The 16,284-nt window shown below is 38.8% G+C and overlaps 1 protein-coding gene across 1 annotated transcript; it reads right to left on the bottom strand.

Moving 5' to 3' along the window:
• Positions 1–1,546: 1,546 nt before the first annotated feature.
• LOC147431619 (pterocarpan synthase 1-like) lies at positions 1,547–2,909 on the bottom strand. Its single transcript, XM_086494611.1, has one exon. The coding sequence runs from the start codon at positions 2,246–2,248 to the stop codon at positions 1,811–1,813; it is 438 nt and encodes a 145-aa protein (XP_086350737.1). The 5' UTR covers positions 2,249–2,909; the 3' UTR covers positions 1,547–1,810.
• Between the last annotated feature and the right edge of the window lie 13,375 nt (positions 2,910–16,284).

Genomic DNA, 16,284 nt, shown 5'->3' with positions numbered 1-16,284 from the left:
TGAATGTAAGTATCTAATGGAGAATTCACAATTGTATAGTGCTTATTGATGCTATAATGTACTTTGAAAACTGTCCAAAGATTGTTAAAAAAAGCCTTAATCCTCAAGTGGGGGTCTCGAAGGAGATGGCATTTGACTGGATTTTTGAGATTTGATCCAATTTACAAAGGAAATGCTGTCCGATTTTTTTTGGAAATAAATGATGAAAACATTATCGAAAATAAATGGCTCATTCTTTAAACTTCATATTTGATCTAGGTTATGTTGTTAGTTTCTGTTGTAATTTTTGACACCAATTATAACAAGGGGAGGGAGTCGTTGACACCAGTCTTCCCAAGTAATGCCAGTTCTGACAGGCTTGTGTTTCTTGGATGGTGACAGATAAGAGATTCTTTCCTTGGGATTACAACGACAATATATTGCACTAATAACAGAAGATCATCGGTTGTTCGGTTATTTTTTAGAGATTAAAAACCCTTGTGAGGGTTACCTTCTCAACTATGGTTTTCAAAGTTCCTTGGCTTGAAGATAGCAGACTATTATATCTTCTGGCTCTTGATTTCATTATTTATGTATAAAGACCGTTCTGTAGTATGAATGGGAATTATACCACCTTTTCATTAACATAGTTTCTAGTGTCTTTTGTGATCTTAAAGGATTCTTTGGTGTAAATTGTATATTGTTATTGGAACACACACACACACACACACACACACACACACACACACATTAAAATGGTTCACTCTTTAAAAAGAACACTTTATGAACATTGAAATGTTGACCTTTCTTGGGTCCTCCATGTGGCATGTGCATATTTTTATTTGGCCCAATGAAAAATACATGAAAGGTTGTTCGAATACTATAAGGAATTGAAGTTGATTGCTATTATCGAGAAAGCAAGGATTTCACTTTTTTAATTCCAACCAATTTCTCAACCAAACTTGTCCCTTTTGAACTAAAGTTTTTAACTTTGCGTGCTCAAGACTCAATCTTTCTCTCATGTGTGGATGGTAAAACAAACAAAACTCTCTCTCTCTCTCACACACACACACACACACGCATCTTTGTTGAGTGAGGGAGGACTGGTGGCTCTAGTCAACAATACCAGAGACAACACAAATGAGCTTGCATGTGTAACAAGATCAAGCACCTACACATCACAAGCATGGGCAAGATTTCCATGTTCTTCTTACCATAGGGCCTTTTGATGACCTTGAAAGCCTCGTGTCTTTCCATCAACGGCTTTTTCAAGCCAAAAGCAAAACCTACTTGAAAAGGGATTTTCGCAAACATTGCTAGTAAGTTTCAAATGTTAACCATGCAATACCAAAAAATTTAACCATGCTATGGCATAATTACCTCCCCTCTTTCATGTTTGTCCATATCCTGTGTATGTTTGTGTATGTGTGTGTGTTGGTGTGTGTGTGTGTAGAGAGAGAGAGAGAGAGAGAGAGAGAGAGAGAGAGATTTTTAATGACTTGCACTGAAAACGATAGCCAACAGACATTCCACGTAGAAAAAGCTCCCACCATGAACATTATTTACACTCAAATTTCTTTCTATAGATGTTGGTGGGCATCTTCTTTTAGGTAACAAAGTAATTAACAACCCTCAAGGTTATTTGTTGTAGAATAATAAACTCAAACATAATCACAAATTACTTAATAAGGAGAGTCCATGAATTTAATTATTGATTGTGAGAGAACGGCACTCTGATATTTATCAGCTACTCAGCAAGGAAATCAGGAAAGGATGGTTGATTGGCCATGGAAGATTTAGCGCAATTGAAAATTTGCGATCTGATGTAGAATCAATAGTAGAGGTCAAGGTCGAAGGAAAGGGTCCATGTGGCAGGGGCTGTATGGTTGATGGTGACAAGGCGGTTAGTGGCCAAACCTCGGGCGCCCAAGAAATCACCCGTTCCACCCACCACCGTGAGGTAGCGCACGGGGTCGACCTCGCGAAGTTGGCCCATGATGGAGATGGTGCCCTTGTAGTCACCCTCGGTAATGTTGGCCGTGAAGAAGTGGAAGAGCGTGTAGCCCACTTTGCTGTTCAGCTGCCAGATGCCCTGAGCCACGCCGATCTGCTGCGAGGTGTTGGCGGGGCCCTCCGTGAGGGGGTCCTCGAAGGTGGAGGTGGTGCCGAAAGAGTACGGATTGGGCCATGTCACGTTTGGTGACAGCCCGTACACAGAGTTGAAGCAGTCCTTGTTGTCCACTGCGGGGTTGTAGACGGTGTTGTGCATGTAGAAGGTAAAGGCGCTGGGCCCGCACAGAGTGCGCTCGGCGGCCTTTTTATTGCAGGCACGATATGCATCATCGCTATAAGCTGCAGGAGCGGGAGCTGCAGCTGCTGCTGCGTAATGAACAGGCAATAGCAGGCAATAGCACCACCATGATGGACATGACAGCAGCTAGCGCAGAACCGGTCATCTTAGAGTTTATTTGTACTATAGCTACGGCCTCGTACAATATTATTGACGCAGCTAAGCAGGCACTTGAATATTTAAAACTTGGGCAATTTGTTGCACAAGCAGGGGCAGAGAATGATCTGTATCTATGAGCACGCTCTTGCATATCTTATATAAGCGTACGTGGAGTGCTGATCCGGTCTGCGCAAGAATTGTTGAATTCTAAGCTCCAAGTAGGGTCCAGTAGACTGACTTTATCGCTGCCGGCGCTGCAGTGTCCCTCCCACCGTGCCAGTTTGAAAAACAAAATTCAATTGTTTCTTCAGAGGCGGATACAAGCAGTGGGATGATCTCTCTCTCTCTCTTTGGTGGAACTTTTTTCCTCTATGTACATCCCTCCCTCTCTCTCTCCTCTCTCTCTCTCTCTCATTACGTCGTTGTTGACCTTTTGCACATGGACTTTCTTGCGCTCTCGACAACGACGACAAGGGAAAGGCAGAACACTCAAAAGTACACGCTGATTAAGTTCCATCGGATATGGACGTGTAAGGCTGAAATTCAAGAGTTATCCCTTCCAAGCTGCAAGAGAAAAGCATATTTTTGGCTTCTTAAAACAAGCCATGCGGTCGTTCATCTCGTAGTGTAGGACATGTGTTCCTAGAGTGGGGTTTAAAAGAATCGAAAACTTAACTAGAGTGCTTCGTTAACTGCGTTTGTTTGTATCGAAGTAAGATTAAGCAAAAAAATTGGAAACTGTATATGCCATTTTAGCACTTTTCAAATGAATTTGTTTTTTGTTAATTTCATGCTATTAATTTATGTCTAAGATATTTATTAAATGGGAGGAGAGACTTCAAAATGAAGAAAGGAGAGAGAGAGTTCATCAAAGGGCGTTCGATTTTTTTTTTCTAAGAGAAAATGAAGCACGGAGAGAGATTTCATCAAAGCATGTTAACTTTTTTTAACCTGAGAGTGTTTGGGATACCGATCGTTGTGGTTCAGAAGCGTTCTTTGCAGAAATGGGATACCGTTCGTAGTGCTTCAAAGGGGTATCTCGCAAAAAACCACAAGGAGGGTTAGAATTTTGTCAAGCTCATTGTTTCTGATCATACAAGATGTCAATGTTATTAATTGTTTGTTGTTCCATTTTCATGTTTCAAAAAAAAAAAGAAAACATGCAAGTCTCCTTACATGGGGGAGTTTGCACAGTCCTCCCCAATTTTTATAATACGAAGGAACCTGCCATTCCCACGGCAGCGTGCAATTTTCAGTGTATTCATTAACTGCGTTCTCACTGTCAAAAATAAAAAAACGATAATGCTTACCGCGGAATTGAATGTCTCTCGTTGATGCACTTCCTTGCATCAATGACGTTGGGAATCTTGCGTAGAGACACATGCCTTTAAGATGCGTGCATAGGTGATTGCATTTGGAGAGAGTCTCTCACTTCGTATCTATTGAAAACAAATTAGAGCTTTCTGGCCCTGCCCCTATGGGACAAATCTTACATCCACACTCCAGATCACAGGAAGCACGATAATTTTTTGCAACAGCCTATGACTAGTAATCTCATCATTAATTCTCTCACCCATGTCAACGTCTTCCATAAGACTACACACCTTCAATGTGCAAGCGTAAGTGATTGCATTGGGAAAATTGGAAAGAGGCCTTCGCTATCCCATGAGAACAACAAAGAACAACGTTGAAACAGCCACGTTGGGCTTATTTGTAATAGTGATGACAGTTCGGACATGAGAACTTCTCATCCTTTTGTGAGTCTGCTTGATGTGTTTCATAAGTATTGCTTCTTACCTAGAGTTGTTAGTGGATTTGTTGCCTTTCTGTGGACATTGTAAGGGCACCACATTTGCCATACATATAAAGAAAAGCCCTGCTAAGAACAACCTGTTTCTGAATATCTTGTGACTGACTAGCACTCTCATCATAAATTAAATTCAGATAGACAGGAAGCTTGTCGAGCTCTTGCATAGAGCCACATGCCTTTAATATGTAAGCGTAACATTCAAGACGAAAGTATAGGTGACTGAGTTTTGATAGATACACTTGCTTTTGCATCCGCTGAAAACAGCCTAGAGATTTTTGGCGCTGCTCTTGTTGCGCACATCCCGCAGTTAGTGCATTCCAAGAGGTGGCATTCCAGACAGGAAGCTCCTAAAGCACTTTTTGTGCTTTCTCAAGCGCACCACATTAAGCATACATATCGACCAGGACAGTGCCAAGCACGACAACTTTTTTCTTGCATAGAGCCACATGCCTTCAAGATGCATGCATAGGTGATTGCATCTAAACAGAGGCCCTCGCCTCGCATCTGCTAAAAACATACTAAAGCTTTCTCCTGTGGGGCAAATCTTGCAATCAATGCATTCCAAGAGTCCACACTCTGGATAGGAAGCTCAAAACAGCCTAGACCTCTCTAGCCCTACTCTTGTGGTGCATATCCCGCGACCAATGCATTCCAAGAGATGCCATTCCCATCACATTTCAAGCAAAATGATCATCAAGAACATGCCCAAGTCGTATTGCATCTAGGAAAAGCATTTTTCAGCATCCTCGCCTACCCTTGCTTGGCATATCTGCGTATAAAAGCACTCCAAGAGACTTTGTCTGGTGAGAAACCCTCACTTTTCATGTGGTTAAAATAGCCGAGAACTACCTTGCCACAACCATGTCGCTCGTATCCACAGCAATCAATGCGCTCCAAAAGGCGACAATTTGTAGTAAAAGCTTATCCAGAACTAGAACCACATTCAACATACATATAGATCAAAACACTATTAAGCATATCTTGCAACCAACTCACTCTAGGGGACGACATCCTTGCCACAGCCAGGTTAAGCATATCCTACAATCAACATGTCCCAAGAGACAACATTTCACACGGAAATCCCATCAAGAAAGTCCTTTGCTCTTTCATAAGGGCATCACATTTGGCATACATATCAACCAGCACATTGCCATGGACAATTTGTGTCTCCAGCAGACCTTTTATAGAGTCTGACTGGATAGATAATTGTATTTGAAGAAAGGACTTTCCTTTACATCTGATGAAAACATCTCAGTGCTTCCTTGCCACAGCCATGTTGCACATATCTGGTGAAAACATCTTAAAAGACCATATTAGGTAAAGTGGGAAAATCCCAATTCCCAGGTTGGACAACTTTCAATATATCATGTATAAAATATAGAGATTTTGTCAAAAATTTGAGTTTTCTTAAGGTCTCATTCCACTTTATGCACATACAATACACAATGAAAAAAACTAAAATATCATGGTTTCAATCAATTGGATTATTAGGAGAGGAGTATATTGCATCCATTATCGTTGTCTATGTTCTACTGTCCTACCTACAACTTATCTCAACATGGAGAGCTTGGTTTCTAGGTCCACCACTTGTCCAAGTTAATGTAAAAGTGACTCAAGGTTCACAACTTGTGAAAGCAAGGATCCATTGAGGAATACAATCCACTTGACTATTTTTCCTTAATTTATTGCATGTGACATTTAAGCAAGGTCCACTTCTAATCTATAACTTCTTAATTTGAGGCATGGGGCATACATAAAATATGTAGCATATGCTCTATTGCCTCATAGGAAGGTTGGTTTCAAGGTGCACTTATCCATGCTAGCCTATCTTGGAGAAATGATGGAGCTTGCTTCTCTCCTTGTTTCAATGGAGACTAGCTTGGACAAGTGGTGGACCTTTGCTTCTCTCTATGTTTCAATAGAGTTAGCTTGGACAAGTGGTGATCTTGGAACAAAACCCCCATGTAAAACATATCATGGGTATTCCAAGTGATTAGAAAGATTACCATTTAAGATATAACCTTATAGGTTGGACAACTAGATCTTGGCTTGGAGAAATGGTGGACCTTTGATTCTCTCCATGTTTCAATGGAGTCTATCTTGGAGAAATGGTGGAGCTTGCTTCTGTCCATGTTTCAATGGAGCCTAGCTTGAATAGTTGGTGGAACTTTGCTTCTCTCTATGTTTCAATAGAGTTAGCTTAGACACGTGGTGGATCTTCAAAATAAACCAACTACTATCAATGTTGCCTAGCTTGGACAAGTGGTGGAGTGTTTCTCTACTCCATGTTTCAATGGATCTTAGCTTGGACAAGTGTTGGACCTTAAAACAAAAACCCCATGTACAACATAGAATGGATTTTCTAGATTTCAATGGAGTCTAGATTTAACAAATGGTGGATCTTGTCTTCATCCATGTTTCAATGAAACTAGCTTGGACAAGTGGTGGACCTTGTAACAAACCCTACCATGTACAACATATCATTGGTTTTCTAAGTGATGGGAAGGAATACCATTCAAGATATAAACTTATAGCTTGGATAAGTAGTTGACTTTAAAACCAAATTCATCATAATACAATGAAATACAGGTCAACCAATTCCTAAATCTTGAGACCAAACCTCCCATGCTATTAGAGATAATATATTGGATAAGTGGTGGACCTTCTATTATTTTCCCATGCCTAGTTTAGACAACCGGTACACTTCGCAGCTATAAAGGTTGGACGAGTTGTGGAGCCTTGTTTCTATCCATGTTTTAATGGATCCTAGCTTGGACAAGTGGTGGACCTTGGAAAAAAGCTTCCATGTACAACATATATGAGGTTTTCCATGTTTTAATGGAACCTATCTTGGACAAATGGTGAAGCTTTCTTCTCTCCATGTTGATTTTGGAACTACCTTAGACAAGTGGTGGAGCTTTTCTTTTCTACTCTTCATAATACAATGAAGTATATGTTGGTTACATGGTGAATCTTAAGGCCAAACCTCCCATTTTACTAGAGATGATAGGTTGGACAAGTGGATCAACCTTCTATCATTTCTCCATGACTATATTGGACAATTAGTAGACATAACATCTCTCTATGTTGTCTAGAGATGAGCTTGGACAAGTGATGGACCCTGCTTCTCTCTTCCCTTGGTTTACTAGTTTGAAGACTCAATATATATACTTTCTTAGATCTAGCTTGAACAAGTGGTGGACCTTGCATTCACAATCTTAATTCAGTACAAAAAAGTATATGAAAAAATAACATAGGAATCTTGGTTTGAAGGTCAAGCAATTAGGTTCCAAATGCACATAATAATATATTTTCCACCCATATTAAAAGAAAGTTAAATATGTTATTACCAAATTGACAAAGGTAACGTCCAAGAATTATATCTTTCCATCTTGTCAGATCTAAATCTTCATCAAGGCGACATGCATGTATACATCAACTTTCAAGCCATTCAAGAATACATGCACTTAGATTCCATAGTTTTGTTTTCAAAGTCTTTTAGGTTCTAAAACTCTTTCACATAAAGTATGTAATGACAAAATTCTTGAAGCAAACATTTGTGCCCAAGAAAAAGATCCCTCTCACATATTTAAAGTCCATGAATTCTCTGATCCACACTTACAAGTTTTATTTTGACATCAAACATCAATTCTTTCATAGTTCCAAATAAATGCAACCTCGATATGAATTGACAAAAAATGAATTTCTTTTACTATATGACCCAACATAGGTCCCAATCAAATAAAAAATGAGTCCCCAAAAATTTGGGTGCACTCTAGCAATACATCAGAGTCCCCTTACAATAGGATGCACTCCAATAGTACATTGAAGTCCCCTTAGAGTAGGGTGCCCTCCATTCAAGTGTTCATAAAATTGACACACCTTTAAAAAAAAAAAAAAAGACTATATCAAATTATACAAATGTTGAAAGATACACACTAGAATAAAAAAAGCATCTTATAGCCATATTTATTCAATGCTTTCGTGTTGACAAGTATACACCAAGGACATAATTTGTCTTAGAATCACTATACTGATTTACAATTGTGCTGTATGTATAGACTCTCTTATCTCTTGCATACAACCATCCTACCAACCATGGAATTATGGTTCTCTGCAAGAAGTTTTGAAGTTGCTCGGAAGTTTGCCTCCACATCTTTGGAAATATAAGATATGTCCCTGGCATGTTCCACATCACCCTATATGGAGTGTCATCAACAATTAAGGTATTGTTTGCATCCAAATCCTCAAATATCTTCCAAATATCACTCAGATTTTTGTGATAAACCCTTGTAAATCCTAACATGATATTTGGATTTTGGAAATTTTTGTTACTCATAAACACCTTGAACTTGGTATACTGCTCAGGAAAACACTTTTGTGTGATGCGTTGCACCCTTGTTAAGTTATAGCAACTCCATATCCATAGCTCAAAGTATTCAGCACAAAAATCCAAAAAACTTTGTGCGTCTGGTCGCACCACATGATAAACTTCATCTTTGTCCTCCACAAGTCGCATGTGTTGAGCCCAAGATGGCATAGAATCTCCATGTTTCATTTCAACTGTCTTGAGAAGTAACCCCTCTAGATCCAAGATAAGTACTCTTTTGATGTCCTTGAAAGCAAGTGGTAGGTGATAAGGAGGTGATTCATTCCTTGGACAAGGTCTTGGAGGAGGTTGGATGGGTAATTCAATAGTTTTCTTCAATTTATGCCAGCATATAGCCAATCCATTTTTCTGTAATGGTTCTGAAATTAAAGAACAAGAACACTTAATGCAAACACAACAATAGACATGAGTTTTACATTGTCTACCCTAAGGTTTTATTAGATACCAAAATCCATCTATGATCTACTCATTAATAGAAAGACAGTCAAATCAAAATCCTGACTCTTTTTTATGCTACACTCTCTCTTAGTCTCAATACCATGGAGTTCAACTAGACTTAAGTCAACTAATAACTACTACTTGTTGTTAAAGGTATTCTTGAAGTGTATAAGGCTTAACCAATGCTCTAGTGTAGAATGGGTATTTAGGTCTCAAGGTCTACCACTTATCCAAGCAAAGATCCATTTAGATATGGAAACCCAATTTTTCTTAATATAATGATATAGAGTGGACAAGTGGTGAATCCTGAGACCAAGCCACTCATGCTACTAGGGATAATAGGTTGGACAAGTGGTGGACCTTGAATGTAAACCCCCCATGTACAAAGTATCAGGGGTTTTGGGTATTTCAATGGACTCTAGCATCTTGGAAACATGGTGGAGCTTACTTCTCTCCATGTTTCAATGGAGTCTATCTTGGATAAATGGTGGAGCATCATTCTCTCCATGTTTCAATGGAGCCTACCTTGGACAAGTGGTGCACGTTTGTTTCTCTCTATGTTTGAACAGATTTAGCTTGGACAAGTGGTGGACCTTGGAACAAAATCCCCATGTAAAACATATCATGGACATTACAAGTGGTGAGAAAAAATACCATTCAATATATAACCTTATAGGTTGGAAAAGTGGTGGACCTTAACACCCAATTATTATTAATATAATGACATAGAGTGGACAAGTGGTGAATCTTGCGACCAAACTACTAGGAAAAGTACGTTGGACAAGTGGTGGACCTTGAATGCAAACCCCCCATGTACAAAATATTACTCATGCTACTTGGAATAATTTGGTATTAAGGTCCATGTTTCAATGGAGCCTAGCTTGGAAAAGTGGTGGACCTTTGTTTCTCTCTATGTTTCAATAGAATTTGCTTGGACAAGTGGTGAACCTTGGAACAAAACCCCCATGTAAAGCATGTCATGGGCATTACAAGTGGTGAGAAAAAATACCATTCAAGGTATAACCTTATAGGCTGGACAAGTGGTGGACCTTAGCACCCAATTCCTCTTATTATAATGACATATAGTGGAAAAGTGGTGAATTGTGAGACCAAACCTACTAGGGATAATAGGTTGGAGAAATGGTTGACCTTGAATGTAAATCACCCATGTACAAAATATCATGGGTTTTGCGTATTTCAATGGAGCCTAGCATCTTGGAGACATGGTGGAACTTACTTCTCTCCATGTTTTAATGGAGCCTATCTAGGAGAAATGGTGGAGGTTCCTTCTCTCCATGTTTCAATGGAGCCTAGCTTGGACAAGTCGTGGACCTTTGTTTCTCTCTATGTTTGAATATGGTTAGCTTGGACAAGTGGTGGATCTTGGAATGAAACTCCCATGTAAAACATATCATGGGCATTTCAAGTGGCGAGAAAGGATACCATTTAAGATATAACCTTATAGGTTGGACAAGTGGTGGACCTTAACACAATAGAGTGACATAGAGTGTACAAGTGGTGAATCTTGAAACCAAACCACTCATGCTACTAGGGATAATAGGTTAAACAAGTGGTGGGCCTTGAAATAAAACCCCCTAGAGTGTTTCAATGGAGCCTAGCTTGGAAACATGGTAAAGCTTGCTTCTCTCCATGTTTCAATGCAGCCTATCTTGGATAAATGGTGCAGCATCATTCTCTCCATGTTTCAATGGAGCCTAGCTTGGACAAGTGGTGGACCTTTGTTTCTCTCTATGTTTGAATAGAGTTATCTTGGAAAAGTGGTGGACCTTGGAACAAAAACCCCATGTAAAACATATCATGGGCATTACAAGTGGTGAGAAAAAATACCATTCAATATATAACCTTATAGGTTGGACAAGTGGTGGACCTTAACACCCAATTATTCTTAATATAATGACATAGAGTGGATAAGTGGTGAAATTGGGACCAAACCTACTAGGGAAATAGGTTGGACAAGTGGTGGACCTTGAATGTAAACGCCCCATGTACAAAATATCACTCATGCTACTAGAAATAATTTGGTATTAAGGTCCATGTTTCAATGCAGCCTAGCTTGGAAAAGTGGTGGACCTTTGTTTCTCTCTATGTTTCAATAGATTTATCTTGGACAAGTGGTGTACCTTGGAACAAAACCCCCATGTAAATCATGTCATGGGCATTACAAGTGGTGAGAAAAAATACCATTCAAGCTATAACATTATAGGTTGGACAAGTGGTGGACCTTAACACCTAATTCCTCTTAATATAATGACATAGAGTGGACAAGTGGTGAATCATGAGACCAAACCTACTAGGGATAATAGGTTGGACAAGTGGTGAACCTTGAATGTAAACCCCCCATGTACAAAAAATTATGGGTATTGGGTATTTCAATGGAGCCTAGCAACTTGGAGGCATGGTGGAGCTTATTTCTCTCCATGTTTCAATGGAGCCTATCTAGGAGAAACAGTGGAGGTTCCTTCTCTCCATGTTTCAATGAGCCTAGCTTGGACAAGTGGTGGACCTTTCTTTCTCTATATGTTTTAATAGAGTTAGCTTGGACAAGTGGTGGACCTTGGAATGAAACCCCCATGTAAAACATATCATGGGCATTTCAAGTGGTGAGAAAGGATACTATTTAAAATATAACCTTATAGGCTGGACAAGTGGTGGACTTTAACACATATTTTTCTTCATATAATGACATAGAGTGTACAAGTGGTGAATCTTGAGACCAAACCACTCTTGCTACTAGGGATAATAGGTTGGACAAGTGGTGGACCTTGAATGTAAACCCCTCATGTACAAAATTATGGGTTTAGGGTATTTCAATGGAGCCTAGCTTGGAGACATGGTGGAGATTACTTCTCTCAATGTTTCAATGGAACTATCTTGGAGAAATGGTGGATCATCCTTCTCTCCATGTTTCAATGGAGCCTATCTTGGACAAGTGGTGGACCTTTGCTTCTCTCTATGTTTTAATGGAGTTAGCTTGGACAAGTGGTGGGTCTTGGAACAAAACCCCTTTGTAAAACATAGCATGGACATTACAAGTGATGAGGAAAAATATCATTCAAGATATAACCTTATAGGTTGGAAAAGTGGTGATGGACCTTGACAAGTGGTGAAGGATACCATTTAAGATATACCCTTATAGGTTGGACAAGTGGTGGACCTTAACACCCAGTTATTCTTAATATAATGACATAGAGTGGATAAGTGGTGAATCTTAAACCAAATCACTCATGCTACTAGGTATAATACGTTAGAGAAGTGGTAGACCTTGAATGTAAACACCCCATGTACAAAATATCATGGTTTTAGGGTGTTTCAATGGAGCCTAGAATCTCGGAGACATGGTAGATCTTGATTCTTTCCATGTTTGAATGGCACCTATCTTGGAAAAATGATGGAGGTTACTTCTCTCCATACTTCAACGGAGCCTAGCTTTGACAAGTGGTGAACCTTTGCTTCTCTCTATGTTTGAATAGAGTTAGCTTGGACAAGTGGTGGACCTTTGCTTCTCTCTATGTTTGAATAGAGTTAGCTTGGACAAGTGGTGGACCTTGGAATGAAACCCCCGTGTAAAACATATCATGGGCATTTCAAGTGGTGAGAAAGGATACCATTTAAGATATAACCTTATAGGTTGGACAAGTGGTGGACCTTAATACATAGTTCTTCTTAATATAATGACATAGAGTGTACAAGTGGTGTATCTTGAGACCAAACCACTCGTGCTACTAGGGATCCTAGCTTGGACAAGTGGTGGACCTTGGAAAAAAGTCCCCCTATACAACATAGATGAGTTTTTTCATGTTTTAATGGAAGAGAGATTCGACAAATGGTGGAGCTTGCTTATCTCCATGTGGATTTTAGAACTAGCTTGGACAAGTGGTGGAGCTTTGCTTTTTTACTCTTCATAATACAATGATGTATAGGTTGGTTACATGGTGAATCTTAAGGCCAAACCTCCCATCTTACTAGAGATGATAGGTTGGACAAGTGGTCAACCTTCTATCATTTCTCCATGCCTATAATTAGACAATTAGTAGAACTAGCATCTTTCTATGTTGTCTAGAGCTGAGCTTGGACAAGTAGTGGACCTTGCTACTCTCTTCCCTTGGATTATTAGTTTGAAGACTCATTATATATACTTGCTTAGATCTATATAATTACTCATTAGTTAGGTTACAAGTGGGTATGTAATTTGTTAGCCTCAAGGGACTTTGAATATTGAATAGTAAGAAAGTCAAGTGCTGGTTTGAAGATCTTTTGCTTATCTAAACTAGACTCTAACTCAATAATAAGTTTCATAAGTTCCACGAATTGTCCTATCTAGGCTCCAAAAGAGTCTTAATTGGTTTGTGCTAGATTCTAACTTCCTTGATGGGGTAGAATCCTAGAAAAATGAGGCACTATAAGTTTTACCTTAGCTCAAATGGATTTTTCACTTAAACTCGACTGCAATTTGGCTATCTAGTCTTTGTCTCGATGGAGTTTAACACTAGATACATAGTAGTGATATTTAAGCTTCATGTCTCTTCACTTGATCGAGATATGAGACCATACTTTCAAGGTCACCACTTGTCTTACCTAAAGACCAATGTGAGACATGGGAGCAAAAAGCCATCCGATATTGTTTTAAGGACTATTACATAGGCAATCAATAACTTAAGTAAAGCAAAAAGACTTGGATCTTTCACAATTAATAACTTAAGTAAAGCCAAAAAGACTTGGATCTTTGACAGTTTTTTTCAAACTAAAAAAGCACAATCTCATGCTAACAAAACTATAAATCACAATTGAAAGGTTTGAACAAGAAAAAGATCAACAATCTTAATAAGAAGGATACTTTTCATTTCATTTGATGATTACAAACTAAAATAAAGTCTCTCAAGAAATTGATAAACAAAAAATGTAGGTGACTGCTTCATTATTTTGAGCAAAAATATCAAAATCTCTATTGATTGAGCTCCATCTAGTAGTATCCTTTGTAAGATCCTGCAAGAAGGAATAAAAAGAAAGATTTGTTAGATACCATGCACATGAGTGTTCAAGCATGTGTATCAAGAATATATGACATGTCACTAGTACCTTAGGGTTGCTTTCTATCCAGCCTTAGAAGATTGTTCTCAGCTTTCACCTTATTTATATAAGCCTTTGCTGTGGTTGCCTTCAAAACTCCTTTTGTGTTACAACCCAATTGCCTAGCTAAAGTGGTCAATTGTGACGCCTTCATGCTTTCAATGGGTGTACGCTCCTTTGCCAAGATCTCTTGTATTTGGGCTCTTCTCATTTCATTGCGGTGGCTTGTGTCACTTGCATCTTCAATGATAGTTTCATCTCTGTCACCTTTTGCAGGTGGTATTCTTCTTGTAAAGAACACCTTAGCTGACCAAACATCATTTTTGCTTCCAATACTCCATGATTTGTTTGTATTCACTATCATTTGTCACTATAGGTTGTCCATAACGATTAGAAGCAATTAAATCACGCACATCCCTTCTCTCATCAAGCTGAATCAAGTATGGCAGTAGCTCCTCCAAGAGCATATTGTCAACCATCTTCTCAGCATCAAATTGTGGTGGAAAAATGCAATTGTTTGCTGGTGAAATACATCCCTTGTAAGGAGAGTCATCAATAAGCACTGTTCTTTGTGGATCACATTCAAACCCCATGGCAATTTTGGCTAGAGGCTTGAACATTGCCTCAACGTTTGGATTGTCGGGTCTAAACAATTTTTGAGTTTGAGCGGTGTAGCAAACATCTTGCGACCAAATTGCAAAGAAAGGCAATGTATCCTCAGCTAAGTTGTTTAGTGCTGCAAGGATTTGATACACATTATTCCTAGTAGCTGTCGACCAAATTGCAACATTAAACCTTTGTAAAATAGTCTTCAAGAATTGGATGCAACCTGGCCTGAGTATAATATATCTTTTTGAATCCATTTGCACTGAGTTGTGGTGTGAGGATGGTTGAGGGGAACGTTTCAACAATAGACCATTTAAATCCAATATAATTGTAAGCATGGATTTCTCAACATCTACGCTACATGACGTAGTACCAATTGGCAATAGCTCGTGAGTGGACTTTTCAGTCTCTTTTGATGTATGTTGCATTTTTGAAGCATCGATTTCTTGGTTCTCATTATTGGAAGCTTGCTCAAGTTGCACAACACTAGACTCTAGTATAGAAATATCATCCATCTTGGGCACTTTAGAAACCATAGAATCTATGGATTCTATAGTTGTTGACTGAACCATAGGAGCATTATCCATCCCAGTTTGTGAATCTAAGAAAACACACACACAAATGGTATCTCAAAACCACTAGAATTTTATTCACCATATTTATATGTAGAACTCCTAGTAAGAAATTTATTTAAGGTAAAGTCGTTGTTAGAATCCTTGCAACCATTTTCAGCATTCGTACACCAAACACCACTTGTCTAAAATACAATCTACTAACTCAACATTTTCCATCCTACACTTTATTAAAGATGAGTACTTAAAGTGAAAACTAAAAGCCACCCTTGTTGAGGAAACATGGATACAAGGTCCACCAAATGTCCAACCTAGACTACAAGAAAATAATTAGAGATTTGGCTTAGATTTGGATTCAAAGGCCACCACTTATTCAAGTAAGATAACTCCACTTGTTTAAGACAGTAATGTTTGAAGCCCCACCACTTGTCCAACCTAGACATTGATTAAATTTTGGTAAGATTTATCACAAATCTAGAGTAGAATCAAGATTCTATGGCCAAGGTAGTCAAATATGTTAGACAACACACAAAGCATAAGAGCACTCTAGATTCTCGTTGAGCATAAACTAAACAATAATCAAATGTTATATTTACTTGAGATTTCATCCATGAAAAATGAAAATGATGCATGTACTTGAGATTTCCATCCATGTACAATACTTTACAATGTCAAGTAAAGTTATAGTCAGCAAACAACTCTTCTCCTGCTTCAACTTGACAAATAGTCTCAATGCATACATGGCCATATTCTTCTGACTTGATGTGTGAAGAGGTGCATTTATGCCAAGGTGGAAAATTTGGATCAAATGTATAGCGTACGTTGGGACAGACATTTGTACTGTGAGAACTATTTATATAGCCCGACACGTTTCCTTCTTCTACACAACCAATAATGTATGATTGATCTTCCTCTTCTTCTATGTTTGGATCCTCTAGAAGAGAATATTTAT

This window comes from Adiantum capillus-veneris, chromosome 21, assembly GCF_014529385.1.
Source record: "Adiantum capillus-veneris isolate H3 chromosome 21, ASM1452938v2, whole genome shotgun sequence".
In the NCBI taxonomy this organism is placed as follows: domain Eukaryota; kingdom Viridiplantae; phylum Streptophyta; class Polypodiopsida; order Polypodiales; family Pteridaceae; genus Adiantum; species Adiantum capillus-veneris.
Note: the sequence above shows the minus strand (reverse complement) of the source record. Positions and strands in the feature narration are given on the sequence as shown.